The following is a 27,916-nucleotide window of genomic DNA, read 5'->3' as shown; positions in this document are numbered from 1 at the left end:
AGCTCTGTCTTTTAAAACTACATTTCCTGGCTAACATTGCGCCATTTTTACACACAAGGTGTCTCGTGTAGAGAAAATCTGTGCTGTGCACAGTCAAAACCTAGTCAAGAATCCATACATGGCCATGGGGCCTTCTGCAGGCAAAGCAGATGTTCTACCACTGAGCCCTTCCCTTCCCTGTAGCTGCCTTCAACTGAGTTGGACTATCAAGCCGCTTTGACTGGCAACAGCTCTCTACCTTCTACCTGGTCCTTTTAACTGGTGATGCCCAGGATTAAACTCAACACCTTCTGCACGCCAAGCAGAGGCTTTTCGACAGAGCCACAGATCTCCCAGGTGCTAATCAGGACAGAAGCATTTCTGGACTCCAGAACTACCACTTTGGGGGGGGGGGCACACATTGGAAATAGAACAAACGGGGCACAGCATCGTCCAGAAATGTGCCCTAGCTGTGCACCAAGTCCATCATGCAGCGCTCCCTCACTTTGAGATGGGGCCTACAGATGAGCATGCAGTTGTGCACATGTTCAAAGGCACTCTTGTTGTTTCACATGGGCCGCAGCAGAGGTGTCAAGGACTAAGCCTTGCCGTGTGCTCTGGCTGGCGCAAAACTATGTTTGGGCAAAGTTATTATTGTCTCTGTGCATTATGCTGATCCTTCTTAGAAGGAGAACTAAATAATTAAGATTTAGCAAAAGGGGAGGCATCAGAGGGAGAGGAGAATTGGACGACAGAGGCAAGTGTCATGGCTGCCTACCAGTCATCCATGCCATTCATATCTTCTCTGCTCTTTGTATTGATTTGATCACACTGTGCACCTGTATGCTCTCATATTATGCTCGTGTCCTGTAACCGTTATATTCATGCCATTTCTGGCTTGCCTGAAAACGAAAGTACTAATGCTGAGCGTGTTATCTCTGGATCCTGCTTGCTGACCTTGTACTATACTGTAACTCTTAGCAAGAGACAGAGGGAGTTGAATTCCTTGTAATCTTCTGGCTTTCTCTGGCCAGACAAAGTTTCTCATGAGAATTAGGGTTTTCGCGCCTTATTGCTAACTGCCCCAGGGGAGGGGGAATACTACTCCTTATATCAAAGTGCATGTGCTTGTATTCTCATTCCTGCCAACCTATTCATCTTTGGATGTACCTGTGAACTTACTGGATCTCTATAATAAAACCTTTTCATCCAAGACCCTGGAGTACTTGCTGTGAGGGGTTTGGGGATCTGTCTGCCATGGACTGCCATCCCTAGAACCGACAGCTAGTTTCAGCAAGGGATTTGGACATCAGGGTTTAGGGAAAGATCCATGGAAAAGGAGAGGTTCGAAGGAATTTTCCCTGTGCACCCCAGCTAGTGGTCCTTGTCTATCAACAACTCTCTTCAGGCATTTGCATGCACAGTCGCTAGTGAAATCACTAAGGGAGTGGAATCATGCACAGGCCACCCAACAGCCGAGCATCCTGCTAGACATCTGCAGAGAGCTCTGATAGGTGGATGTGCCCCACCTTTTCTCATGATCAGGGATATTGCAGAAAGCGGAGCCCTGCTGCCATGGGAGCACCTGTGTGCTTATACACGAGCTCAGTGCAGGAACTGGGCTAAAGTCAAGGGCATCGGGCACTTGGCACAGTTGCTGTCGGCTCTGTGTGCATTCAGAGTGCACGCAAATAGGGCTGATGTCTCTCTCTTGAGCTGCCATTGCCCTATCTGCTTGAATGTTTGTTGGCTTGTGCTTATATCACCTTTTGAATGATGTTGCTGGAGAAGACAAAAGAACTTTTTAAAAAATAATCTCACGATTGCAGGAGAATGCCAAAATTCTGCAGGCCCGGGCTGTCGCTTACATCAACACGGATTCTTCTATAGAGGGTGAGTGCTCTGGAAGCTGGGATTTGGGTTCAGTTCTGTAAGATGGTTACACCTGAGCAAGCCCCCCAAGTCCTGTCTCTTAAGGAGGAGCATTTGTCTCCATGATGTCTTTCAAATACGTTCTTCGAGTGCAGCTGCCGGGGCCTGCCTTTTGGAAGGGGGATGGAAAGTGCTGTCAATTTGCAGCTGACTTATGGCAACCCCTGCTGGGGTTTTCTAGGCAAGAGACTAACAGAGGTGATTTGCCATGCCCTGGCTTTGCGTAATGACCCTGATCTTCCTTGATGGTCTCCCATCTAAGTACTAACCACAGCCAACCCTGCTTAGCTTCTGAGATCTGATAAGATTGGGGAACGGGGGCCTTTAAATCCTTGATTCCCGCTATGGGTGAACATCACCCCCAAGCTAGTTTAACCCCTTTGAAGGAAAGAAAAAAGGTTGCCTATATTTTATTTATTCAAAATGGCTATAAAACACCTATCTCTGGACCAAACGGGGCCCTCGGCAGCTTATAACAACAGGCTGCTAAAGCTGTCGTGCAGATCATTTAAAACCAAGAATAATAGTATCAATTCATGGCTGAAATCATGGCGCAAAGCTGCCATAAATGGCCGATGACCCTTTTCAAAAGTCCTGTTGAATAATTCTACTTTCTGTAGCTTCCTAACAGCTACTTGAACGGGGTGTGCCTTGTGGCCTGTAGAAGCACAGGAAAAAGTCCAGATATGGGCAGTAGCAATTCAGTCCATGAACACCTGAAAGTAGAGGTCTTCCCCATCACCTTCAGCTCGATCCTTTTACCTGGAGATGCCAGGAACTGAACCTGGGACCTGCATGCAAAGCAGATGCTCTACCATCGACCCAGAAATAATGGATAGATAGAACTGATGGAATGGCTACTCTCTCTTGATAATCTTTTGTTGTGGAACAGCTGAAGTTAATCTCCATCTTTCTTATTGTAACCACCAGATTGCCCCACCCCCATTTCTCAAACTTGTGTCTTTTTCTATCCCCGCCCGTTTTTGTTTGTTTGCATTGACCATCTTGCCTCATGAAGAGCGCAACAGCATTTAAAAACTTGTTTGTTGTTTTGTGATATTTTTGTTGCTCTTAATAAAAAGACCAGAGCGATGATGGTGATGATGGAATTTTTCTATACAGTTTGAAGAATACACCATACCAAATAAGTTGTGCAAACTGAGAAATTGTGCAAGCATCCTTCATTTGCAAGGGAAGTGGGGGAAAGGATTTGACTCCTTCAAGCCGTTTCTAGCTTTGCTCAACGAAACTGAGCTTCCTATGCTGCTATTAACAGTTTTAAAAGGAGGGGGGAGGCATTTCCTCTAAAAACCTATCCTTTTACCTCTCTTTCAAATTGCAACGAAAGACAGAGAATGTTCATTTTCAATCAGCAAAATCAAGTAGGGTTTGAAGGGTTAAACCCACCCACCCCCATTCTGTGTAGCTCTGACCTGAATTAGGGCTATACATGCGAACCATTAATCTTTTAAAGATTCCTATTTCCTTTATTTTAAACTCATTATGAATCATTCCACCAGTAATGTGTGCAATTTCCAGTTTCACCATGTGGGGGCGCATTTGCATAATCTGACAAAGCCAGGGAAGGATTTTTTTTTTTTACATTGCCCTATCTTCCTGGTGAGAGAACGAAGCTGTTAAAAATGTCACCTGTATCAAGACATTCCACAAGTTCTCCACCATTATGAAACAATGGGAGAGGGAAGCCAAAGTCGAACTTCTAATCTAGGAGGAGATTAGACCAGTTCCTGCAGTTAGCCTTCACGCAGAGCTAAAAAGAGAACAAGCTGTAAGAGAAATGTATGTGTGCACATGGTGTGCTGTTGTAGAGAGAGGTTATACTCAGTCCTGCCATTGAATCTTGGAGCCAGAAGGGGTCTTAGAGGTCATCCAATCCAACCTCCTGATCAGTGCTGGAAATTCAAACTAGAGCATCCCACACGGATGGCTGCCCAAACTCTGTGCCCCTCCAGGCAATTGGTTCTATTTTTCAAACAGCTCCAGCTGCTAGGAAGCTTCTCCCAATATTCAGTTGAAATCAGTGTGTCTTTGGAGGGCCATCTAGAGTCCATTAATGCCAAATTATTTTGGCTTACATTTATTTTGGCATTATTTTGTTTTATCTAATATTTTTACCCCACCCTTCCCTTGCAACTCAAGCTGGGATTGAATAGAGACTATGAGTGGTTATCTCATTATCAGAAGTAACTGACTTCCTTAACAGAAGCAAACTGATCTTCATATCAGAAGCTATTGTTTGCATCTACTCCTCCCTCCCCTCTCCACCTATATATCTGACCAGTTTCTTCTTGCCCTCCATGCATCTGACAAAGAGAACTGTGATTATCGAAAGCTTATGCCACAATAAAGTTGGTTAGTCTTAAAGGTGCTGCTGGACTGTTTTTGATCTTGCAACTCAAGGCAGCTTACAACTCCAAATTAAAACCACATACACTGCAGTAAAACCCCATGTACCCCCTTTCCCCAAGAAAACGCCTGCAGTTTAAGCCCCCTGAAAAGCCCTTGCAGATAAAACGGCATCACAGAGACTCCTGAAGACTTCCACAAGGTGGAAGCTGCTGTTCAAAAGATGACAAGCGAGCAACCTTAAAGTTGGGGAACGTACAGAAGGTGGCAACCAGGACTGTAACGCGCCCGCAGAGATAATGGGAAGAGGTGATCGTCTAGTCCTTCAGGTTATATGGCTACTTACTTGCTCTGAAAGCACTGAGGCAAAAAATTGGGAAAGGCAAGAGAACTGAGCAAGTCAGTGACTGGTACTGTTTACCCCAGTCATCTCTGGAGAGGGCTAGCATCTGTTTACTCAGCTAGATGGGTCGTGGGTTATATTTTGTTGCTGGCCTGGTCTACAGTCTAGACAGACTTTTTATCTTGACAGAGCATGTGACATTGTGGAGAGGACAGCCATGCCAAACTCTGTGACAGAGCTCACAGGAATGCCACGAGAGAATGGTTGGCATGCCACGAGAGAGCATGCTCATGGTTTCTGTGAGCCTAAATCCACACAGGAGGCCGGACGCTGCATCTCTGGATGAGTCCCTGTGCTGGCCGCCTCGTCTCAATCTGCCTCACTTGAGAGTGGATAATTCTATCACTTCTGTGTAGTAGGCACAATAAGATCGAAGCGGCGACAGAAATGAATCATCCACCTCTGGAGGAGGCTGGTGCAGAAAACCAGTCCTGGCTAAATAGGGACAGTTGGTGGCACATACAACTTTTATGGGTAGGGCTGTGGCTCAGTGGTGGAGCATGTGTCTTGCATGCAAAAGGTCCCAGATTCAGTCTCTGGTATCTCACTTTACAAGCATAGCTCAGCACTAGGGAAGACTCCACCAACGGGAGATGATGGGTGGACTGTTGTCTTCCACTTTAGATGTGAGGGGTCGTTGTTAATTTTTGGTTTCCTGTAAATTATTAGCTCTTAAACCAAATTGCAGAGTAAAGAGAAAAGCAGCTTTTAAAAAGACGTGCAGAAGGTTTTATGTATTTGAGGGGAAACAAGCAGCTTATAAGGGCTATATTTTTTTATTCGAAGTTAGATTTCTAAGGCCCGTTTGCAATTCACTAGAGAAACTTCTGTCTGCGTGTTGATTTTCAGGCAACTACACATTAAGAGTTGACTGTTCTCCCCTTCTTAACCAGCTGGTATACCGTCTGACCAAAGAGGTACAAAACTGTCTAGGCTTTCTGGCTTCACTTTCTCCTCTTGCCAGTCTCTCAATCCCAGCTAGGCTTTCCAACTCTGGGGTGGGAGATTTCTGGAGACTTTGGAGTGGGGTTTGGGGAGGGATGGGACCTCAGTAGGGTATAATGCTACATAGTCCACCTTCCAAAGCAGCTTGGAAAGCAGTTGTAATTGTGCGAGATCTCCAGGCCCTACCAGGAATTTGGCAACTGTAGTCTCAGCATAGCTGGGCTAGGTGATGAAAACAGACTGCGGGCCAAACTACAAGTGATGCCTGACACTTGTCAGCTTCCCTCAAGTTTTGATGGGAAATGTAGGCAGCTTGGCGGAATGTTGGACAAGTGACAATTGAAAAGTCCATTGGACAGCAGTTGGAGAGCCAAGCTGCAAGACCAGGATGCCTACATTTCCCATCAAAACTTGAGGGAAGCTGACAAGTATCCAACCTGTGTCAGGCATCACTTGTAGCTTGGCCCACAGGTGTCATTGGCAATTCCATGCGAGTGCAGAAAAAGCACAGAATATTGTAACTGGGGTGCAGAACTCGCCTAGCCCTTAGGATCACAAAAATAGGTGTGAGCATAAGACACTCCTGTGTGCCACTGTATGTGCTCAGAGATCAAGGAACCTGATCTTAAAGACAGTCTAATTCTTAGTAGTTTTAGAGTTCTTCTAGTGCACCAGATGGGTTGTTCTTTGGGGTTGTACGCAGATAACTGAGGGCAGGTGTCTGTCTGCAGAATGGAACTTCCCTCCCTCCACCCCACTACAGTCCACAGCACCCCAGGAACAGTGTAGAGGCCTGCAGTGGAAGTGGGAAAGGTAGTAAAAATTGCTTTCCTCCATTGGTAGAAGTGCCCAACAACCGGAAAATGATTACTGGATGCAAACTAGTATTTTGAAATCTTTACCGCAAGCCTACACGGAAGGCCATTATCCTCATAGTTCAGATGGGAGGGTATCGCTTGCCCTAAAGCTAGTCAGTTGGTAGCAAAGGGGAGATCTCAACCTTGAGGCTTGCAAGCACGTGTTCTTAGCCACTATGCTGCACTCGTTACTTGGAAGTAAATCCCTCCAAGTTCCACTGGAATGTGTTAACTTTCTCTTCCTCCATTTGTGACCAATTTCTTGCTATACTTTGTGGAAGGGCGTCTGTCTGTTTTTGGCACCTTCTGGGTCCATGTAACATCTTTTTATAAAAAGAAGAGGTTTAATTAGTGGCAACAATAGCAATCATTACTGTAAGCTTGTTCTTTTTCCTCTCTAGATCTCAAGCCCCGATGAAGGGTATGAGAGCAAATCTCTCTACGAGAGTTGGCTCGAAAAGGATCCTTCCCCAGAAAGCCCACATCTTCCCAGGTAAGAGAGCATCTAGTTTGATTCACACATGCGAGTTCCTAACGGGATGATGCGCACATGTGAATAAGCCACCAAAGCTCTGTATTGCAAATAAAACTTGCGCACAATCTCACAGCTCTTCAAATGCACTGGGGCCAGTCCAGCGTGAGAAGTCTTCTTGTAGATACACGAGGCTTTTCTTTATTTTAATGCCACAAACCACCTGCGATTAGTACCAATGAATAAACCAGCTAGAAACAGTAGTTTGCAATCCTGGTTTGGAGGACTGTCTGCATTCGGGATGTCTTAACTAACTAGTTTCTTGTGTTGTGTGAAGGCAGCCAGAGATTGCGGGCCAGCTGCCAAGGAATTGGTTGGCTGTTTCCACTCAGTATTTGAACTTCATCTCTCAGTCATTAACTCCTCTTTGTCCACTTTCTTTTCTGTTTTCATTCCTGTTCAGATCCCTGCCTACTGACCTCCCTTCCTCTCCTTTTTTTGGAGAACTCTCACTTCCAAGCTTGCTCTTCTAGATTCCTGTTATGCTTATACCTTGCATCTTCTTGTCTGCCTTGGCTGAGCCACTCTGACATTAATCACTGACCTTTTCAACAGTCCTTGACAGTCTGGCAGGTACGCCAGTTACCCCCAACGTGTCTCCTGACTGGCCAGCTTGTCTGTAACAGACAGGCATGTCAACCAGTGGCTGCCGGAGTTCCTTCACCACCAGCACTGCCCAGCAATATGGCCTCTGTGGTGACTTAAGGAGCATGTCCTAAAAATAGGCAAAAGTTTTGGGGGAGACTTTCACCACACCCACCAGCAGGTGCTTGAGAAAGGTGCTGCAGATAGGGTTGCCAGCCCTAGCTTGGAAAATTCGTGGAGATTTGGGGATCAAGCCTGGGGAGAGTGGGGTTTGGGGAGGAGACGGAACTCAGTGGAGTCCACCCTCTTAGACGCTGTTGAGAAGCAATTTTATTGTATTTATAGTGCTGGTAGATCTTACTCGTTGTTGCTGTTGTTTTATCCTTATATGTATTAATTGGTGTTATTACCCGCTCTGAGTCTGTTTGTGGGGAGAATGGGCTATAAGTTTAATAAAATCAAATAAAGCTGGCTTTTCCTCCAGGGGAACTGGGCCCTTTTCACACTACTTACTTGCTTCCGGAACATCGCGAAATGTAGCGCAAAAAACGCAGAAGATAGCATCTTCTTGCAAGAGTTTTGCGTGACATCGTGCAGAACTCTCACAACATTGCGCAGAACTCTCACGAAAAGAAGCTATCTTCTGCATTTTTTGCGCTACATTTCGCAATGTTCCGGAAGCATGTAAGTAGTGTGAAAAGGGCCCTGATCTGTGCAGCCTGGAGTTCAGTTGTAATTCCAGGTGCTCTCTGGCCATCACCTGGAGACTGCCTACCTTATTATGCTAAGTGTAAGGGATTGCAAAAGGATAGGACGTTTTGGAGGTCTTTCATTCATAGGGTCGCCATACGTCGGAGGCGACTTAATGGCACATAACACACACACACACACAAGGGATTGCAAGAAAAGAACCTCTGGAATAAGTTAGCCTTTCCCTTCCTTTCCTGACATAGTGGTGCTAAGCCAGCGCTTTCTGAAACATTGCAACAACTTATTCCAAACCAAAGGGGGTTTTTGATATATAAAAAGAAGAATCATAGAATCATAGAGTTGGAAGGGGCCATACAGACCATCTAGTCCAACCCCCTGCCCAGTGCAGGATCAGCCTAAAGCATCAGCCTAGGCTGATCAGCCTAAAGAAGCGCAGAGGGAATTGGGAGCATGTTGTGTCCTAACTGGGATATCAGCAAAATATAGAGAGAGAAATATAAGTGCATCAGACTAGTTAAACATTCCATAGCAGAATCTAACTGCATTGTAGTCAGGGATATAAACCCAGGGGCGTAGCCGTTCTCCTCTCTCCTCTGGCGTGAGTGCCATTGCACAAGTGGCTCCTTTTATAGACTTGAATTCTCGTGCTTAATTATGCCATTGGCTTCATTCCAGCAGGAAACTGGGGGTTGGGAGGGGGCCATTGCCTCTCCTAATGTCAGGTGGGCTTCCAGGCACCAATCCAGAAGTGTTGTGAGCCATTTTAAATTTGTCCCTGCTCATTGGCCAAGAATATTGTGTTCAGCCAAACTTAATTGATTTGGGGCTTTCTCCCTGGATGGCTCATCCACTTATCCAATAAGCCAGGGGTCCCAAGGGGTCCCCATTGTGCCCACTGACACCTTTTGTAGTGCTCATCAAATATTTTTAGAAAGTGAGTGGAGCCAGGTGAGGCTTTTGCCAAACATGGCTTCTGATTGGCCATCAGAGATCTGATTGGCTGTGCAGATTTTTTAAAATGCTTTGGCAGAAGCTGCTTCCACAGCAAAAGGATCCTCCCTGTGTGACTGAATGTAAGCTGTAGCAGCCATTTTGTGGCTGGCTCCGCCTCATGCAGTAGCCATTTTGTGGCTGAGCCCACCACACTATGTCAGAATTCCAAATGTGCCCGCAGGCTTAAAAAGGTTGGAGACCCCTGCAGTAAGCTTCATGGCAACATGTGGCACAAACATATCCATTTTAGATACAAAGGAAAAAGATCTGGGGGGTGGGCGAGTTCCAACACCATAGCTACACAAAACCTCTTGGGGTGGGGTCGGGGATGGCTGACTGGAGGCCTGGGGTTTGATCCACGCATGAATCTGGTTCCAGAGCTTCCTTTCTCCCTGAAATGTCTCCCATTTTTCTCTCGTAAGGTATCTCATTTCAGTCTTAATCAAAGTGATCTTTGTGACTTTGGGATTGGATCAGTGAGTTTCTTAAGGCCTCACACAAGGTCTTAACAGAATGTCTCTGTTTTCTGGGCAGAATAAACAAGTTGGGATCGGGCAGTGATTTTGAAGCATACTTTCAACGGCTGGGGATCACATCCGGCAGAGCCCGTTACACTAAGAATAGGGTAAGCCGACCAGCTTGTCCGAAAGTTGACACCGCCTCCAGGGGGTTTATTTTTGGAGCTATTGAAATGTCTTTCTTTCCTTTCTTCTGTGTCCTTTTAAAGAGAGAAAAAGGCAAAGAATTGACCCAGTGTTTGCAGAAGTTCCAACTGAGCCTTCTCAGTAGATAACGCTGCACAGTTCTTTGGCACTCAGTATTGTACAACTTTGTAGAACATTTTAATGAAAATTAGTTTTATAACATTTAATACACCGTCAGTCCTACAGAATGCTTTCTACATTCACAGCATGCCAGTGTGGAATTGGATGTAAAATTTAGCATCCTGAGAAACTCAGCTACTAGTCGGTATGGTGTAGTGGTTAAGAGCGGCAGGACTCGAATCTGGAGAACCAGGTTTGATTCCCCACTCCTCCACTTGAAGCCAGCTGGGTCACCTTGGGTCAGTCGCAGCTCTTTTAGAGCTCTCTCAGCCCCACCTACCTCACAGGGTGTCTGGTGTGGGGAGAGGAAGGGGAAGTGATTGTAAGCTCTTCCTCCTCCTCCTCCTCCTCCTCCTAATGGCTGAAAAGATAGGTGTATCTCTTTATTTGTCTCCTTGCCTCCCACCCAGTCTTTCCTCCAAGGAGCATAGATGGTACTCTCTTACTCTTTCCCCCTTTCAGCTGTTACATGGGAAAAATTAGACTGAAAGGTGATTGACTCAAGGCTATCCATTGAGCTTGATGACTGAGTGGATTTGAATATAGTTCTGCCTGGTCCAAAATTTAACACTGTACATCACATACCTGCTTGAAATTTGATGCAATCCTAGGCTTTAGCCCACATGAGCAGCAGAATGAGGTTAGACTAAAATGGAGGAGTCCCGAAGTGGTGAATAATCGTACCTTTTCAGACTTACAGGTCGGGGAATCAGAGTTTTGAATTTTCCTCATACCAGAAATCAAACACAGGTGGGAATGGAACTAGAAACTGAGTCCATCAAAATCTTAACAAGAATATATCAACAAATATGGGGAAACAGAGCAATGGCCTACAGACTAGAAATGCTCAAGCGACGTTCCAGTTCTGAAAAAAGGAGATTCCACTGATTGCAGCAATGATTTGAGCACCGCATTAATTCCTCATGCAAGCAAAGTGATGCTCATAATTCTACAACAAAGATGGTTACCATATATATTGGGGAAATGCCAGATGTTGAAGCTGGATTCAGAAAAGGGAGAGGCACTAGAAATTGTCTCTGACTTGGATAGTCCAGGCAAGACTGATCTTGCCAGATCAGTCTTGGACTTGGTTAGTAAGTGGATGGGAGACCTCCAGTGAAGACCAGGGTTGCAGAGGCAGGCAATGGCCAACCACCTCTGTTCGTCTCTTGCCTTGAAAGCCCCAACAAGGATTGCCACAAATCAGTTACGACTTGATGGCACTTTCCTCTACCACCACAAGAAATCATATTGCAAGTTTATGATGGTGAATGGAGCACATCAGACTGAGCCAGAAATTATCACCTGGTGTGCTAGGGATATTTTTTTTAACTTTTAGGGAGTTTTGTATGCCTATATGTGCATGCTATGTACCTTCAAGTTGCTTTTGATTTATGCTTCTGCAGAACCTGGACAAATTCAGTAGCTATCCTGTTTACCACACCATCTATGAGACCTTTGAACTGGTCGAGCGGTTTTACGACCCCACTTTCAGGAAGCAGCTTGCTGTTGCCTGGCTGCGAGGAGGGCTGGTGTACGAACTCGCCAACTCCCAAGTTATTCCTTTTAATTGCCAAGATTATGGCAATGCTTTGAGATCCTACAGCCAGGAGATCTACGATCTGGCCCTGAAACACAAGACAGAACTTGAAATGTATGAAGTCTCCTTCGGTGAGTATTACTTGGGCAGTATTTAATCTAACTTTGCTTTTTTTTTTGCAGTTGCACCTCTCATTTCTCCATCAGGGAGATGGTAAACATGTGTCTAAATTCTTTACTCAGTGGATGGAAATGATCAATTCCTTTTTTTTTTTAATTTCATTTTTTTTAACTTTCTTATTTTTTTTCTTTTTTTCCATTTGGGCAGGGGATGATCAGTTCCAATCCCAATCCCCGTCCCCATCAAAGTCATATGAAGTACAAAAGAATAACAAAGTCAAGGCGCATGTTCGGGTTTTCTCTTTTTCAAAACTGAGAAACATTTTCTACTAAAAGCATTATTCTCAGGCATATAATCATCATCATCATCATCATCATCATCATCATAACAACTGCATTTATATACCGCTCTTCTAGACAGATTAGTGCCTCATCCAGAGCGGTGAACAAGTTAGTGTTATTATTATCCCCACAAAACAGCTGGGGAGCTGGGCCTGAGAGGAGTGGCTTACCTAAGGCCACCTACTGAGCTCATGGCAGTAGTGGGATTCGAACCAGTAGAGTGCTGATTCACAGCCAAACTACTTAACCACTGTGCCACATCAGCTCTCCACTTAAAAGGATCAGACAGTAGGTGATGTAGAAGACCTCCATCTGAGACTGTAGAGAACCCATTGCCAGTCAAAGTAGGCAATACCTTGGCAGACCAAGTGTCCGATTCTGTATAAGGCAGCTTTGTGTGTGCAGTAATAATAATAATATTCGATTTATATACCACCCTTCAGGACCACCCTTCAGGACAACTTAACACTCACTCAGAGTGGTTTACAAAGTGTTTTATTGTTATCTGCACAGCTATCACCCTGTGAGGTGAGTGGGACTGAGAGAGCTCTGAGAGAGCTGTGACTGACCCAAGATCACCCAGCTGGCTTCAAGTAGAGAAGTGGGGAATCAACCCAATTCTCCAGATTAGAGTCCTGCCACTCTTAACCACTATACCAAACTGGCTCTAACATTTATGTATTTTATATCTTTGCATGCCTGGGGATAAATTGAGAGTCATGGCTGCACCAAGAAACGAAGGCTGTTCCCTATTTTGACTGCCTGTGTTTTATTCCAGAATACACCTGTGTCCTAGTTCCTGTGCATCATAGAGCTATCTTTCCCCCCACTTTGGGTTTCACTTCCCACTGAGCAATCCTTTTCCCCTGATCCCCCGTCCTTTCTTTTAAAAGGGCATACAAAGTTCTCTGTGGAAAATATCTATGCCTTTGGAAGGCTGGTCGCAAAGATTGTGCAGTTCCTTTGTTACATGCCCCAAACAAAATGTTTTCACTGGCTTCTGAGAAGTGGTTTGAATTCCACTTTCAAGCAGTGCAAACCTCAAAAGGAACAGAGAACATTTGAAAGCATTTCTTAAGCTCCCTTGTAGAGGAAGCTTTTGGAGAACCACGTGGGCTATGATTTTAGGTCTGAATATATGTTGCCAAGGATGTACGGTCTATGCACAAAGCAGAGTAGCAGTGGGACCCTGTCCGTTCACATGCGCCGGCCCCATTTCCACCTCCAGTGCAAATCACCTATTACCTGATGCTTTCAATTCTGGCTGCCGGGGATTGAACCGGAGACTTTCTGCATGCAGAGCAGATGTTCATCGTCTGCTCTGCAGCCTCTCCTCTGGCTGTTGTAGCAAAGAGCTTGGAGTGCCCATGCACAGCTGCCTTGGACACAACGGAGAATCCAACCTCTTGCAGGAATGCTGATTATAGCACTGCTAGAAATTCTGTGCCGTGCATTTTGTTACGTATATGAAGTGGGAGGGGGGCCAGCAAATACAGTCCTGGTATCATACGCCAAGACTGTGCACATTTTGGAATGCATATTCAGCAGGTTCACTGACAGCTTCATCCCCTAAAGCAGTGGGGCTGGTCGTCTTACAGCCTATGGAGGTTCTTACTGATCGATGTGAAAGAAAAAACAAGAAACACCCTCCCCCAAAGAGAAACGGTTTCTCTCCCCCTTCCATGAACTAATATAATTGCAAGACTCATTCTGTATTTCCAGATCCCCTCTTTTCCTCCGTGGCTAATTTCACAGCCGCTGCAGCAGATTTTCACCAAAGGCTGTCACAGCTTGATAAGAAGAAGTAAGTAAAAGTGTGTGGGGGGGGAGGGGGGGCAGGAATCTTCTCCAAAATGCATCTCTGCTTGCTCAGAATTTGTTTAGGACAAAATCGCAAGGCATCAAACCACATAAGTAGAACAATTCTAGAGGGGTAACTCACATGAGCGTATGAAGCTGCTTTATACTCAGTCAGAGCGCTGGCCCATATAAGTCAATACTGTCTACCCCGACTGGCAGTGGATCTCCAGGGTCTCAGGCAGAGAGGCCTTTCAAATCACCTATTACCTGATGCTTTCAATTCTGGCTGCCGGGGATTGAACCGGAGACTTTCTGCATGCAGAGCAGATGTTCGTCGTCTGCTCTGCAGCCTCTCCTCTGGCTGTTGTAGCAGAGTTAAACTGGGTTCTGGCAGCACCTTGAATACTAAAAAACCTTTTCTGGTCTTTAAGGTGCTAATGAACTCCAGTTTAATTTCCCTAACAGAGCGGTTGCCCAATACCTGACCCACCCCCAAACAATAGTCAGTGAGCCCTTCCCCCCCCCCTCCAACTTCTTTCCTACTGAAGTCCAGTGTGGATGGGATGCAGGATGCTTCTTAAGCAAAAGTCAGAGGAGTCCACTCCACATTTTTTTCTCTCTGAACGAATCCGCACTTTTCCCTTCCAGCATTATGTAGTTATCTGTCCCGCTGTTCCCCTGCCTTTCCTCCAAGGGGCTCAGCACTGTATGCATAGTTCTGTATCCCTCTATGTTTTTATCTTCACAACAACCCTGCAAGGCATGCTAGGCTGAGAGTGAACGACTGGCCACCCGGCGAGGTTCATGGAAAGCAGGGACTTGAACTTGGCTCCTCAGTCCGGTACTCTGACTACAGCATAGCGGCAGTAATGGTGACATTGTATTCATCAACACTGATTATAGCCATGGATAATGCTAATCAGCATGGGGTAGTGGCTAGAGTGTCTGACTAGGATCTGGGAGACCCAGGTTCAAATCCCCACTCTGCCGTGGAAGCTGGCTGGGTGACCTGAGGCCAGGGTCACATTCTCAACCCAACCTACCTCACAGGGTTGTGGGGAAGATAAAATGAAGGAGAGGAGAACAAGGTACAGAACTTTGAATCCTTTGGGAAGTAGAATGTCTCTTCCTAAGGCTGGCTCCTGATTTGCCGGTCTTAGTTGCCAGGAACTGATAATGACATCTTTGCCAGACCTTTTAACCGTTCCGTCTTGGTGCTGCTGTAACAGAGGATGCCTTGACGGCAGCCGACTCTTCAGCTAATCGCAAAGACGGCTTCAGCGCAATTAGTTCCAATATGCAGCTCTGTTGCTCACAGATGGAAAAGGAAGGCAGTTAGAGGGCGAACCCAAAAGCGAGGACAGATTAGAACAGCGAGGATTTCCCAAGCAGTCAGGTGGCAAAAAATACTTCAAGCTGGTTGGAAGGAAACGACCCCGGTCTTCAGTAGAGACCCAGAGGAAGCTGTCCGAGAGTCTTACCCGTGCCTGTTACCTCCTCCTCCTGCAGCCCCATGGCCGTGCGGAGCACGAATGATCAGCTGATGCTGCTAGAGAGAGCTTTCACGGACCCGCTGGGCTTGCCAGGCAGGCAGTTTTACAGGTAAAAACTCCAACAAAGTTGTTTTCTCAACTCTTCCTTTCAGCACGGAGCTTCAGATTTAAATGGGCTGGGGAGGGGCAGGGGGAAATCCCCATGCAGCAGAATTTGGAAGTCACTAACATAAGTTGGATGGTGGTGAGAACCTGTAGCAGGGTCAGATTCTAAAAATATTCTTCTGCCTCCAGCACCAAGGTGCCACCCATCTCACTTGCCAAAAGAGATTTATTTATTTATTTCGGTTTATCAGATTAATATCTTGCCCTGATCCTTCAGCAGCATTCCAGGAAGTCTGCAATAAAGTGGGGAGAAAAAAAAAAACAGGATTGGATCCTGCAGACCTGTTCTGCTAGACCAGGTGCTTTCCTCCATTAGAAGGAGCGTTCGCCTGATGCAAGGTGCTCAGGAAATCTCTGCTGCTGTGCTTGGCTTTGGAAGTAAAAATGCATAGTGGGAGGAATGACCAGTGATCAGATCCCCCAGCGTCACATGCAGGCTAGGCAGGAGCTCTCCATGATTCTTTTGTGAACTGGAGATGCCAGGGCATGAAGCTCCTGCATGAAAAAGCAGTCTACCACAATGGAATGGGGGCCCTTCCTCTATGGACATTGTGCATGCCAAGCAGGGCTCATTTCGAGGAGGAATGCACAGGAACACAGTTCCCCAAAGAGGTCACATGTCAGGTGGCCCTGCCCACCCGACTCTCGGCCATTTTAGGCCTATTTCGGCCTGGACTGGGGCTGAAACGGCCCGGATCAGGCCTCTGACGGGTGGCGGATCACTCTCCCGCTCATCAGCAGCCCGATCCTGACCATTTTGGGCCCCTATTCAGCCATTTTCAGCCCCTTTTTGCCATTTTGGGCCCGATTTTGGCCCTGAATGGCCAGGATTGGGTCCAAACCAGCCAGAATAGGTGATGTCAGGGGGTGTGGCATATGCAAATCATTTATACTAATGACACACTTCCAGCAATGGTAAGAGGCGTGGCATATGCTAATGAGTTATGCGAATGAGTTATGCGAATGAGTTCCGCCAGCTCTTTTTCGACGAAATGACCCCTGATGCCAAGTCAAGAGCCACAGGAGGCTTAGTAGCCTGGGAATGTGCGAGACCTTGCTGTATATGCTGTGAGATTTTGGTCTGACAAGCAGATGGTGTTTTCACAGTGCACTAGAACACTGCCTTGCATGCTGGATTCTTTGGTATAATTTGTCCTGGTCTTCCGAATCAGGGAGAACAGCCTGATCCCCCGTCTAATATAACCTTTGGAAATGCCAGCATTGTTGTCTGCCATTTGGAGCCATAAGGACTAGAAACTTGCAAAGCTTTTATTAGCCAGAAATTTGCGATTCCTTGGAAGCTTAAATCTACATCCTGTACAGAGTCATACCACAAATGCAGACACCGCTTGTTCAGCATAACCTCCTGTTAAGACTTCTGCCTTCGTTTTGGTCTTTTTCACAGGCATGTTATTTTTGCACCAAGCAGTCATAACAAGTATGCCGGAATCGCCTTCCCTGGGATCTACGATGCCATGTTCGACATCGCGAGCAGGAGGGATCAGCGGAAAGCATGGCAGGAAGTCAAGAGGCAAATCTCCATCGCAGCCTTCACACTGCAGGCTGCCGCAGAGACACTAAGAGTTGCAGCATAAGGCAGTCTTTTCCACAGGGTTGATCACAAGAGGTGCTTTTGGCACAGCCGACTGACGCCAGGGAAGCTCACCGTCTCCACAGATGCAGCAGCTGCATCATAACAACGCTGTTTCCTTGGTATTTGCAGGAAGTTAGAAACATGTGGCAGGCAAGTCCAGGATGAGAAGATCCGATGCATTCCCTAGTTCCCATCCCCACGCTTTTCTGTCCTTACTTAAGGCCACTGACCTGGACAATGCAAGGGGCAAAATTCAGACCTGCCCATTCCAACCCTGGCCTTGTAACCTTGAACTGAGCCCAAGTCCTGAAAGAAAACAACACGTCTCCTTTCTCTGTTCTATCACATGTTGCATTTGGGATGGACTTTATGGACACGGCTGCCAGGATTTTCATAGCTCCTTACCATTGCGGTCCAAGCTGTTAAAAGCCAAATCGGTTCCTCTCTGAATAGCTCTGTCTTGGAGTCTTGCTTTGGACGTGCAACAATAAGAACTCAACTTTATATGCAAAGATGCAAGCCTGGATCCTCGCTCTTTTTGCACCGGCAGAAGGCACTTCTGTTGATGGAAGAAGCTTTTCACAGATCCCTTCAACAGACTCCTGCTTGGCCTCCTGTACTGTTCCTAAGGGTTGATCAGTCCCCAATTTCTTGAGGCTGTAATAAAGAAGAGGAACAGGGAATCGAAAAGTTCTCCTCGGTGGCACTGCTAAGTAGGATCAAAGCCCCAGCTTGGGTGTACGCCATGTTAGAGCACTAACACACGAGTTCAGGCTTCCTCCATTGTCTGGTCAGTCCACCGCACCACCTAAGGAGCCCGTGATAAGTGATGCTTGTCGTTAGCTTGCCTGCTCTGATAAGGGATGCTGCAGTCACGAGTCTGATCTGATACGTACTTCTCCCTCTATAAACCTCAGTGCTCCATAAGATCAGAAGAGGGTTTGAATGCACACGTGCCCCCTTCTCTCACGTAGATTAGATGTGTGCTTATACAGGCAGGATCCTGCTGAGCCTGGGTGCTACAACTGCATTCCAATGGAAATGAGAAATTCCTCCACTTTAAGATCGGCGAAGGGTCAGGGCAGGAGGAAGCAATCTGTCGAAGCTATAAAAGGCATAGAGCTAAAAACACTAAAGACCCTTCCAGATGTGCACGTTTTCCAGCTGTTCAGTCCATGGGTAGTCTGTGTCAGCGACTGCTTGAGTTTCAAGGGTTGCTGTTCATTTATTGCATTGATTTCCCACCTTTTTCATTTACTAACTTTACATGGGATTCCCAAGAACGTTATCCTCGAGGCACCGACCAGGGCCCACCTGGTTAAATTTCAGCATGGTTAGCTGCTCTACAGTTGAGAGAGGGCAGGAAGTCTCAAAGACATCCAGTGCAGGAATCTTATGTGCATCTTTTAGGATCTGAGCCTGAATGTAGTTGCTTGCTGACAATCACATTAACGTGCAAGAGGTGGGGTTCAGGGCTTTTTTTCAGGGGGAACGTGGGGGAACGGAGTTCCAGAACCTCTTGAAAATGGTCACTTGGCTGGTGGCCCCGCCCCCTGATCTCCAGACAGAGGGGAGTTTAGATTGCCCTCCACATCGCTGGCGTGGAGGGCAATCTAAACTCCCCCCTGTCTGGAGATCAGGGGGGGCGGGGCCACCAGTCATGTGACCATTTTCTCCAAGGGCAACCCACGGAGTTCCACCACCTCTTTCCCCAGAAAAAAAGCCCTGGATGAGGTTCATAGCTAATACTTGCATCATTAAGGAAACCTTCTGCTTTATGCTTTGACCCCCTAGGACAGTTCTCTTGGGCATCCCAGCAGCTTACTTCATGCAGTGAAAGTTTTGTTTCATATTTTTCCCTATTTGCAGAAACCCGGCATAAATCAGTAGAAGAATGTTGCATTGTACTTGTAGTAATTATGGGTTGGATGCAATGGATCCATACTGTGCTCCAGCATAAGAAGCCACCTTCAGATACAGCCTCTTCCATCAAGGCTTGTTGTGACAGAGCAAGGCGCACACACGCATACACGCACATGCGCACACACATACACCTTTTACAACATCATCATTCAATTTATATACCCCCCTTCAGGACAACTTAACACCCACTCAGAGCGATTTTACAAAGTATGTTATTATTATCCCCACAACAATAATCACCCTGTGAGATAGGTGGGGCCTGAGAGAGCTCCTAGAAGCTGTGACTGACCCGAGGTCACCCAGCTGGTTTCAAGTGGAGGAGTGGGGAATCGAACCTAGTTCTCCAGATTAGAGCAATAGTGCAATGGCCCTTCGTATTCCAGTCCTCATTCTTTTAAGCCCCATAATGCAATTGCAGGATCTGTCCACTAGGACTGTCTCTTCATTTCTGTCCTGCTACCATTAATCTCATGCAATGTCTTCCAGACAATGTACTTGATTGCTGAGCCATTTGGCAAGGAGGCTCCATGCCATTTATGTAAGCGTATATACATTTATGACCCTTTTAAGTTGTGGTATCATTTTTGTTTGACATTGTTTGCAATTTTAAGAAAGAAGTGTCATTTTAAATTTCTACCACATTATTCCTTATACCATGGAGTCAGCGTAGCAGAGTTAATGTGTCAGTTGAAGCAGAGGGAGAACAGAGTTCAGATCTTGCTACCTGATTTCCTCCCACTGAAGCCATCAGGAATTGAGTGTCCAGAACACCTCTCCTAACTTATCTCAGAAATCCTTACAGCAGCTGTGTACAGCTGTCCAGTATTTGTTCTCTCTTCTAAGTCCGCTGAAGTGATCTTAGAAGGGCATTACATTGTTTAGGATTAGACATGAGCACGAATTGAAATACGAATCGAATTTTGTGACTAATCGGGCCGATTTGTGTTTCACGAAATGCGTTTCATGGGACCACGGGTTTTCATGAAATTCACGACTGTTGGGGCTGATTCATTCGATTCATGAATGATTCGGGATGCCAGACAGGCTGGCGCTGATCCATTGATTCCCTTGGCAACATAGGCCCGGAATGTCTGCAGACCTTTTGTTGCCATTGGAAACCCCAATCTTAACCCACATAACCTTGATTAGGCAGCTTTCCCTCTCAGCTTGACTGAGGCCTACCTTTTTCCCCTTAAATTTTCTTTGCTTATATTCTTATTTAGAGCATTTGTTCTTGCTGGCTTGTTAGGTGAGGGTGGGTGGAAGAGTCTGCTGAAGTCTCCCTGCGAGTATGGCATCTCCAGGTATGAAGGGAGCCATTGAAGTGCCCTGGATTCTGATGAATCATGAAACTAATAAATCGTTTCGCCAAACGGGACAATTTCATGAAAGTTCGTGATTTGTGGGATGGGATGAAGCACGAAATGCTCGTTTCATTTTTTCCCCATTTCGTGCATATCTCTATTTAGGATTAAATTTGAGTATGGTAGCATTTGATGAAGTAAGTTCTCACAAAAGCTTATACCCCAGAAAATTTTGTGGGTCTTTACGATACTAATTGACTCAAATTGTCCTGCTTCTACAGACTAAAATGGCTACACCCACCGGAAACAATGTGTTTCGGTTTCGCAAGGTCCTCTCCTGAGGCTAAATTTGAAACAATCTTACTCATACACGTTCAGTCCCATCATGGCTTTACCGTATCAACTTGCAAATAGGGTATCCAGCAGCATTGGAGGGGAAGATGGCCTATCCCTTTATTAGAGACTTGATATGTCAAAATGGGCAGTAGAAACTTTTAATAGCATGGAGGGGGGGGCGGAATAAATAACATCCCTTTAAATGTTACAGTGTGCAAATGTTTTTGTCTCCAGGGAGTCAGCAACCCTGTTTGCAAAGCACGCTCTCTGTAGTGATCTTTAAACCCTCCCCCCCACCGCCCATTTCTTCCAAAGAAGGGGATTCAAAAGTACACACAAAAAATAAGTATCAGGTATGAGAAAATCCCCTTGGGCCTTTTCATTTATTTACACAGCCTAAAGAACGTTACTTCCCACTTTAAAAAGCTAGTGTCCTGTTTGTCCCCCCCAGTAAGACTTGAAACAAAAAAGCTAAGCCTGTCCCTATGAATATAGCCACGAATGTGCATGCTGCCTCTCCCCCCAAGTTGCCAGGTCTCCTATTTCAAAGCCGCTCTTGCTAACAGAACAGGTGCCTTTGTCCCCATTTAACTCCATACATCTTCAGCAGACTCCAGAAACCATTACTTTCGACCAGAAATGGCTACTTGTAGCAATTTAGGCGTGCAGTCACGGCCCCTTGCGGGCTGTGAGCCAGGCCTGAAACTGATTTACAGCACAGACGAAGTTTTAACACATATTGATCCAAATGTGCAGCTGTCAGCAGTTTAAATGGACACAGCATATTTGTTCTCGGCAGGGTTCCCCCAATGATGGTTTAACCTTCCTCAGAACAGTCCTTTACTCAGAAGCCCTGCTGGGCATAAATTTGTTCCTGCTTGTATGCCTTTGCTAGGTTTTCATCTTTCCTCTCCCTTCAAAGGTCATAGCATTCACCTCTAATCTAGAACACCTGCTGGCAGCCCTATAGATTGGATATTTCATAGTAACTAAATCAACTCACACAGCTAGGCTATTATAGAATAAATTCCCAAGAACTGTGACTGATTTTTCTTCTTCCAGAGCAGAGTGGCTACACCTGCATGTAAGATGTCAAAGCAAAATGGCATTGAAACCAGAGAGGGAAACTGCTGCGGTCAAATTGCGATTTGACTGCAAATTGGGGGCAGCACGCCCAAACACTCAAAAAGACATTAGTCCCTGTGGTTGTTCCATTTCATCATCGTAGCTAATAGCCAATGGTCCACATCTCCCCTCTCTGAATGTGTCTAATCGCCTTTTAAAGCCATCTAAGCTAGTGGCCATCTCTACATCTCAATAGTGAATTTCACAATTTAATTACTCATTGCACAACGTTCTTTTGTTTGCTTGTCTACTTCCCATTAATATCATTTTTGGTATTCTAGTATTTCAAGGAGTGGAAGTTCTCTATACCAGCTTTCTTTAATTGTTTTTCATCTCCGTGTTCCTCTGTCACTTTTTGCTAAAGTCCTAGATTCTTTAGACTCTTCTCACAGGAAGGGTATTTTAATCACCTGATTATTTTCATTGCCTTCTCCTGCAATTTTTCTGGCACTAAAATAACCATTTTGAGAGATATACAGTATAAATAGAGTCATATTAAGGGGATTACATTACCAGCAGTTTTATTTTCAATTCCTTAGCTAATAACCTCTAGCATGGAATTTGCCCTTGTTTACTGCAGATGCATACCAAGTCAGGATCTTCAATATGATTCCTTTCACGTACTGAAGTATTTCTTTCCTGGACTGTCACCACCAGTTCTATCCCCATCAAAGTAAAGGCAAACTTAGGATTCTTTGGTATGTTTTGCCCAGTGTGTGTCACTTTACATTGAACCTCGTTTGCCACACTGTCCATTCATCCGATTTGAAGACAGCCTCTTGGGACTCTCCTCAATGCACAACCGCTATCTTGAGTAACTGGGAGTCATCTACAAACTTGGACACTTCACTGCTCACCATCAATCCGAGTATGCTTGACAAGCTAAATACCACTGGTATAATTTCCCCTCATTCTGGTGGAATCCACTGCTTATTTACCCCTCATTCTGAGATCTGTCACTACCCTTTTCTGCCAATAAGTTACTAATTTGTGAGTAGACCCATCTTCTTATAGCATGGCTGTTAGAGTTGATTTGGGTGGGTGACTTGTCAAAAGTGTATGTCTGACTGGCTAACCCCACTACAACCTTCTTAAACGTTCTCAAAGAGCTCCAAAAGGTTAGACACAACTTCCACAGAAACTACATCGATACTTTCTCTGTATATACTTAATTCTATCTTTAATAGCAAGTTTCAACCCATTTCTCCCAGAACAGATGTAATGGCCTGGACTTCTTGGGAACATCCCACCTTTAAAAACAAATAGTATTACGTATAGTACTTTCCAATCTTCCTGTAGGAGGGCTAATTTTAGAGAGACATTTTCTATCAACGTTTTCACATTTGAGTTTCTTCAGGCATATGCCACCCAGACCTGCTGACTTGCTAGTTTTTGTTAATTAGCCCTATAATGTCATCTCTCATTACTTGTCGTTGACCTAGTTTCAAGAAATTCTCCTTGAAAACAGAGCTCTGGGTTATGGTTTTAAAACAGAGTTGAATAATTGTCTTTGTTTTGCAATCCTTTCACTCTTCCGTTCCCCGATGGCCCATCCATCACCTTGGCAGGTCCTCTACCACTGATGGGCTTTCCCAAAGGAAACCCTGGATACCTCCTGAACATCCCCCCAACGTCATGTTCGCTCGGTTCAATAAGCTTGCCCAATCTCCCGCACTATCTGTGTCCTAGAATAAATCCCACAACACAATGAGATACCACTTCCTTCAGCTGATATAAAGAAATTTCATCGACAACAGAGTATGAATGTCACCAACAAACAGGAACGGGCTATTTTTTTTTTAAAGAGTAAGTTTACCATTGAAAAGTGTCGACATTTCTAGCACTTGATATGTTTGTCAAAAAGTTTGTTACCAGTGTGTTTAAAGTATACATCTACAATGTAAAGTGAATCAGCCAACAGGGTGACTTTTGCATTGTTTGGTGTCTCTATAGGAATCCACAAAGTAGTGCAGCTTCGTTTTCGTGGTCTGCCAGAGGTGGAAGGGAAGTCAGCGCAAGAACAGATGACTGAGGTGTTGGCTGATTACCTGGGGAAGGAGGAGGAGGAAATTGTGGCTATCCTAGATGTGGCGTACCGTGTGAACTCGAGAATTGCAACCCAGAGGAAACTGCCAAGGGATGTGATTGTGCAGTTTACAACTAGAAACATGAAAGAGAGGATTGTGACAAAACAATTTCAAGATCCATTGGAGATTGATGGCAAGACGATTATCATAATGAAGGAACTGCCCAGATCAGTGTTACTGGACAGGAAAAAATATAGAGTGCTAATTCAGACTTTGAAGGACATGAATATTAGATACAGATGGGAGTTACCGGAAGGAGTGTCCTTTGAGTTTGGAGGGGCAAAAAAACGCATCAGATCTGAGCGGGAGATGGAGAGATTTATCAAGGACAATGAAAAAGACTTACCAACAAAACCATGAATATGGAGTGTAAAGTATTATCTTGGAATGTAAATGGACTAAACTCACCGAATAAGAGGAAAAATATTTTTCATTGGCTACTAAAACAAAAATGTGATATTGTTTGTTTGCAGGAGACCCATATTAGAAAACAGGATGTAAAATATTTAAAATCTGGAAAATTGGGCAAAGAATTTGTAGCGGCCTCAAACACGAAAAAAAGAGGAGTGGTGTTGTACATAAAAGAGGAGCTGCAGCCAAAATTTGTTATGAGAGATGTTGAAGCTAGATTTGTAGCAGTGGAATGTAATTGGAACTTAAAGAGAGTGTTGGTAGTCGGACTTTATGCACCTAACGGTGCAAAGGAAAGCTTCTTTGAGGATTTAAGGAAGCACTTAGACGATCTTGGATATGACCAGATAATTCTTGCTGGAGACTTCAATGGAGTGACAGATTTGGAACTAGACAAAAAGACTACAACAGCACAAAAGAAAAGAGGACTATTGCCAAAGCTTTTTTTTGAGTTGATTCAACAAGAGACTCTCGAAGACGTATGGAGGAGAGAATATCCTAAAACCAAACAGTTTACTTTTTATTCTGCAAGGCATCTTACATTATCAAGAATTGATATGATCTGGGCCTCAAAGGACTTAGCGTTATGGACTAAGGAGGTAGAAATAATGCCGATGGTAGGCTCAGATCACAATCCAATTATGTGGAAATTTGGAAAAAGGAGAAAAAGGAAAGCCTGGAGAATAAATGAGGACTTGTTACAGGAAAGTGAGAATATGGAAATACTGAGAAGAGAGACAAAGTTTTTTATACAATACAACGTGAATAAAGAAGTACCAACCAGTAAAGTTTGGGACGCGTACAAGGCGGTTGTAAGGGGCATACTAATGGACTTAAATGGCAGAGCAAGGAAAAAGAAAGAGGAGAAAAGACAAGAGATTGAGGAGAAAATAAAGGCCAAAGAAGCACAGTTAAAAAAGAGACCAGGGAAAAAGAAAATACATCAGGAAATCAAAATTCTTCAAGAACAGTTAACAGCAATGAGTAATAAAGAATTGGAGTGGAACCTTAAAAGACTGAATCAAAAAGCTTTTGAGGGTGCTAATAAACCTGGGAAATATTTGGCATGGCAATTGAAGAAGAAAAGGGAAAAGAAAATAATAAATAAAATCTGTGAAGAAAATAAAACGTACCTGGAGCAGACTACCATTAGTAGAGCCTTTTATAAATTCTATGCTAAGTTGTATAATAAAAAAGAAGTAACCAAAGAATCAATAGCATCATATTTGGAGAAAACCAAACTCCCAGAGATTTCGGAAGCTTGGAGAAATAAGTTGAACAGTGAAGTAACTGATGAGGAAATAAGTAAGGCAATACAATCCGCAAATCTAGGAAAGGCGCCAGGGCCAGATGGACTTACGGCCAAATTTTATAAGACAATGGCCAACGAACTGGCACCATTCCTAAAAGAGGTGATGAACGGAGTTTTCAGGGATCAAAGAATTCCAGACACTTGGAGCGAAGCGAATATATCATTGATCCCAAAAGAGGGCCAAGATCTGACTAACGTGAAAAATTACAGGCCTATATCATTACTTAACAATGATTATAAAATTTTTGCGAAGATATTGGCGGAGAGACTGAAGGGGTGGCTCTCGGAAGTCATAGAGGAAGAACAAGCAGGCTTTTTGCCGGACAGACAAATAAGAGACAATTTAAGGACAGTGATCAATGCTATTGAATACTATGATAAGCGTTGTGATAAAGAGGTTGGTTTCTTCTTTGTAGACGCTGAAAAAGCGTTTGACAATTTAAACTGGGATTTTTTGTTTGCCACTATGGAAAAGCTACAACTGGGAGAAAGATTCATCAGAGCAATTAAAGAAATTTATAGAGACCAGACTGCAGCAATTGTAGTGAATGATGAACTGACCAAGAAATTGACGATTAGTAAAGGAACAAGACAAGGTTGCCCGTTATCTCCATTGTTGTTCATTTTAGTATTGGAGATTCTGATGATACAAATACGACAAGATGAGGAAATACGAGGAATAAAAATAAAGGACTATTCATACAAGGTTAGAGCATTTGCAGATGACATAATGTTAATTGTAGAAGATCCATTGGAGAACATGCCAAAAGTGATAGATAAGATCAAGGAGTTTGGTGACTTGGCAGGTTTCTTCATTAACAAAAAGAAGTCAAAGATATTATGCAAAAACATGACTAAGCAGAAACAACAATTGTTAATGGAAATAACGGACTGTGAAGTAACTAGTAAGGTGAAATATTTGGGAGTTGAGCTGACTGCAAAAAATATAGATTTGTTCAAGAACAATTATGAAAAATTATGGACTCAGATAGAGAGAGACTTGATCAAATGGAATAGACTGAATTTGTCATGGCTGGGCAGGATTGCAGCAGTTAAGATGAATGTGTTACCAAGAGTAATGTTTTTGCTACAGACAATACCAATCATCAGAGACTCTAAACAATTTGAAAAATGGCAGAGGAAAATATCAGATTTTGTTTGGGCAGGCAAGAAGCCTCGAGTGAAAGTAAAAGTTTTACAAGATGCAAAGGAAAGAGGCGGAATGCAACTGCCCAACCTGAGACTTTATCATGATGCAATCTGCCTAGTTTGGTTAAAAGAGTGGATGACATTAAAGAATAAGAAACTATTAGCCCTAGAGGGATATAAAAAAATTTTTGGATGGCACGCATACTTATGGCATGACAAAGTAAAGGTCAACTCGATGTTCCTGCATCATTTTGTAAGGAGAAGTTTATATACAATCTGGAAGAAGTACAGAATTTACCTACAAGAAGGAACCCCCTGGTGGGTGGTTCCATACGAGGTGATAGATCCGAGAGCTGTTGATAATGAACAACAATGTTTAACGTACAAAGAAATAACCAAAACTGAAGCATCTAAACTTAGAATAAAGACGCAAGAGGAACTATCACCTAACTATGATTGGTTCCAGTACAGACAGATTAGAGACTTATACAATTCGGACTCTGCAAAAGGGGGCATACGAACAGAGAACTCGGAACTAGAGCAGACCCTTCTTAAAGAAGACAAGAAAAGAATATCCAAGGTATACCAAGTACTGTTGAAATGGTATACCGTGGATGAGATAGTTAAAACACAAATGGTGAAATGGGCTATAAACTTTAATAAAGAAATAACAATGGAGGCATGGGAATACTTGTGGAAAACTACAATGAAGACAACGACATGTATTAATATTAAAGAGAACATTTTCAAAATGATTTATCGTTGGTACATGACACCAAAGAAGATTGCGCTAGGGAACTTGAACACTTCTAATAAATGCTGGAAATGTAGGAAGCATGAGGGCTCCCTCTATCATATGTGGTGGTCGTGTGAGGTAGCTAGGCAGTTCTGGGGGGAAATAATAAGAGAAATGAGTGAAATTTTACAGTTTCAAATAAATAAGAACCCAGAACTCCTGCTGCTAAACTTGGGAATGGAGGGAATTCCAGCCCATCATAGGACGTTGATATTTTATATGACTGCAGCAGCTAGACTTTTGTATGCGCAGAAATGGAAAGTACAAGAAGTGCCAACTATTGAAGATTGGA

The 27,916-nt window shown here is 44.4% G+C and overlaps 1 protein-coding gene across 1 annotated transcript in view; it reads left to right on the top strand.

Moving 5' to 3' along the window:
* The window catches only part of LOC129326150 (N-acetylated-alpha-linked acidic dipeptidase 2-like), a 38,340-nt gene extending 19,556 nt beyond the window's left edge, over positions 1-18,784 (top strand). The window contains exons 12-19 of the mRNA XM_054974306.1: positions 1,809-1,872; positions 5,531-5,598; positions 6,885-6,976; positions 9,839-9,929; positions 11,535-11,799; positions 13,852-13,933; positions 15,439-15,531; positions 16,993-18,784. Coding sequence (XP_054830281.1) covers positions 1,809-1,872; positions 5,531-5,598; positions 6,885-6,976; positions 9,839-9,929; positions 11,535-11,799; positions 13,852-13,933; positions 15,439-15,531; positions 16,993-17,182 — 945 coding nt within the window. The 3' untranslated portion in view covers positions 17,183-18,784. The remainder of the gene's footprint in view (positions 1-1,808; positions 1,873-5,530; positions 5,599-6,884; positions 6,977-9,838; positions 9,930-11,534; positions 11,800-13,851; positions 13,934-15,438; positions 15,532-16,992) is intronic.
* Positions 18,785-27,916: the final 9,132 nt, after the last annotated feature.

The sequence above is a fragment of the Eublepharis macularius genome, chromosome 3, assembly GCF_028583425.1.
Source record: "Eublepharis macularius isolate TG4126 chromosome 3, MPM_Emac_v1.0, whole genome shotgun sequence".
Taxonomy (NCBI): domain Eukaryota; kingdom Metazoa; phylum Chordata; class Lepidosauria; order Squamata; family Eublepharidae; genus Eublepharis; species Eublepharis macularius.
This window is presented reverse-complemented; position numbering and strand designations above follow the sequence as displayed.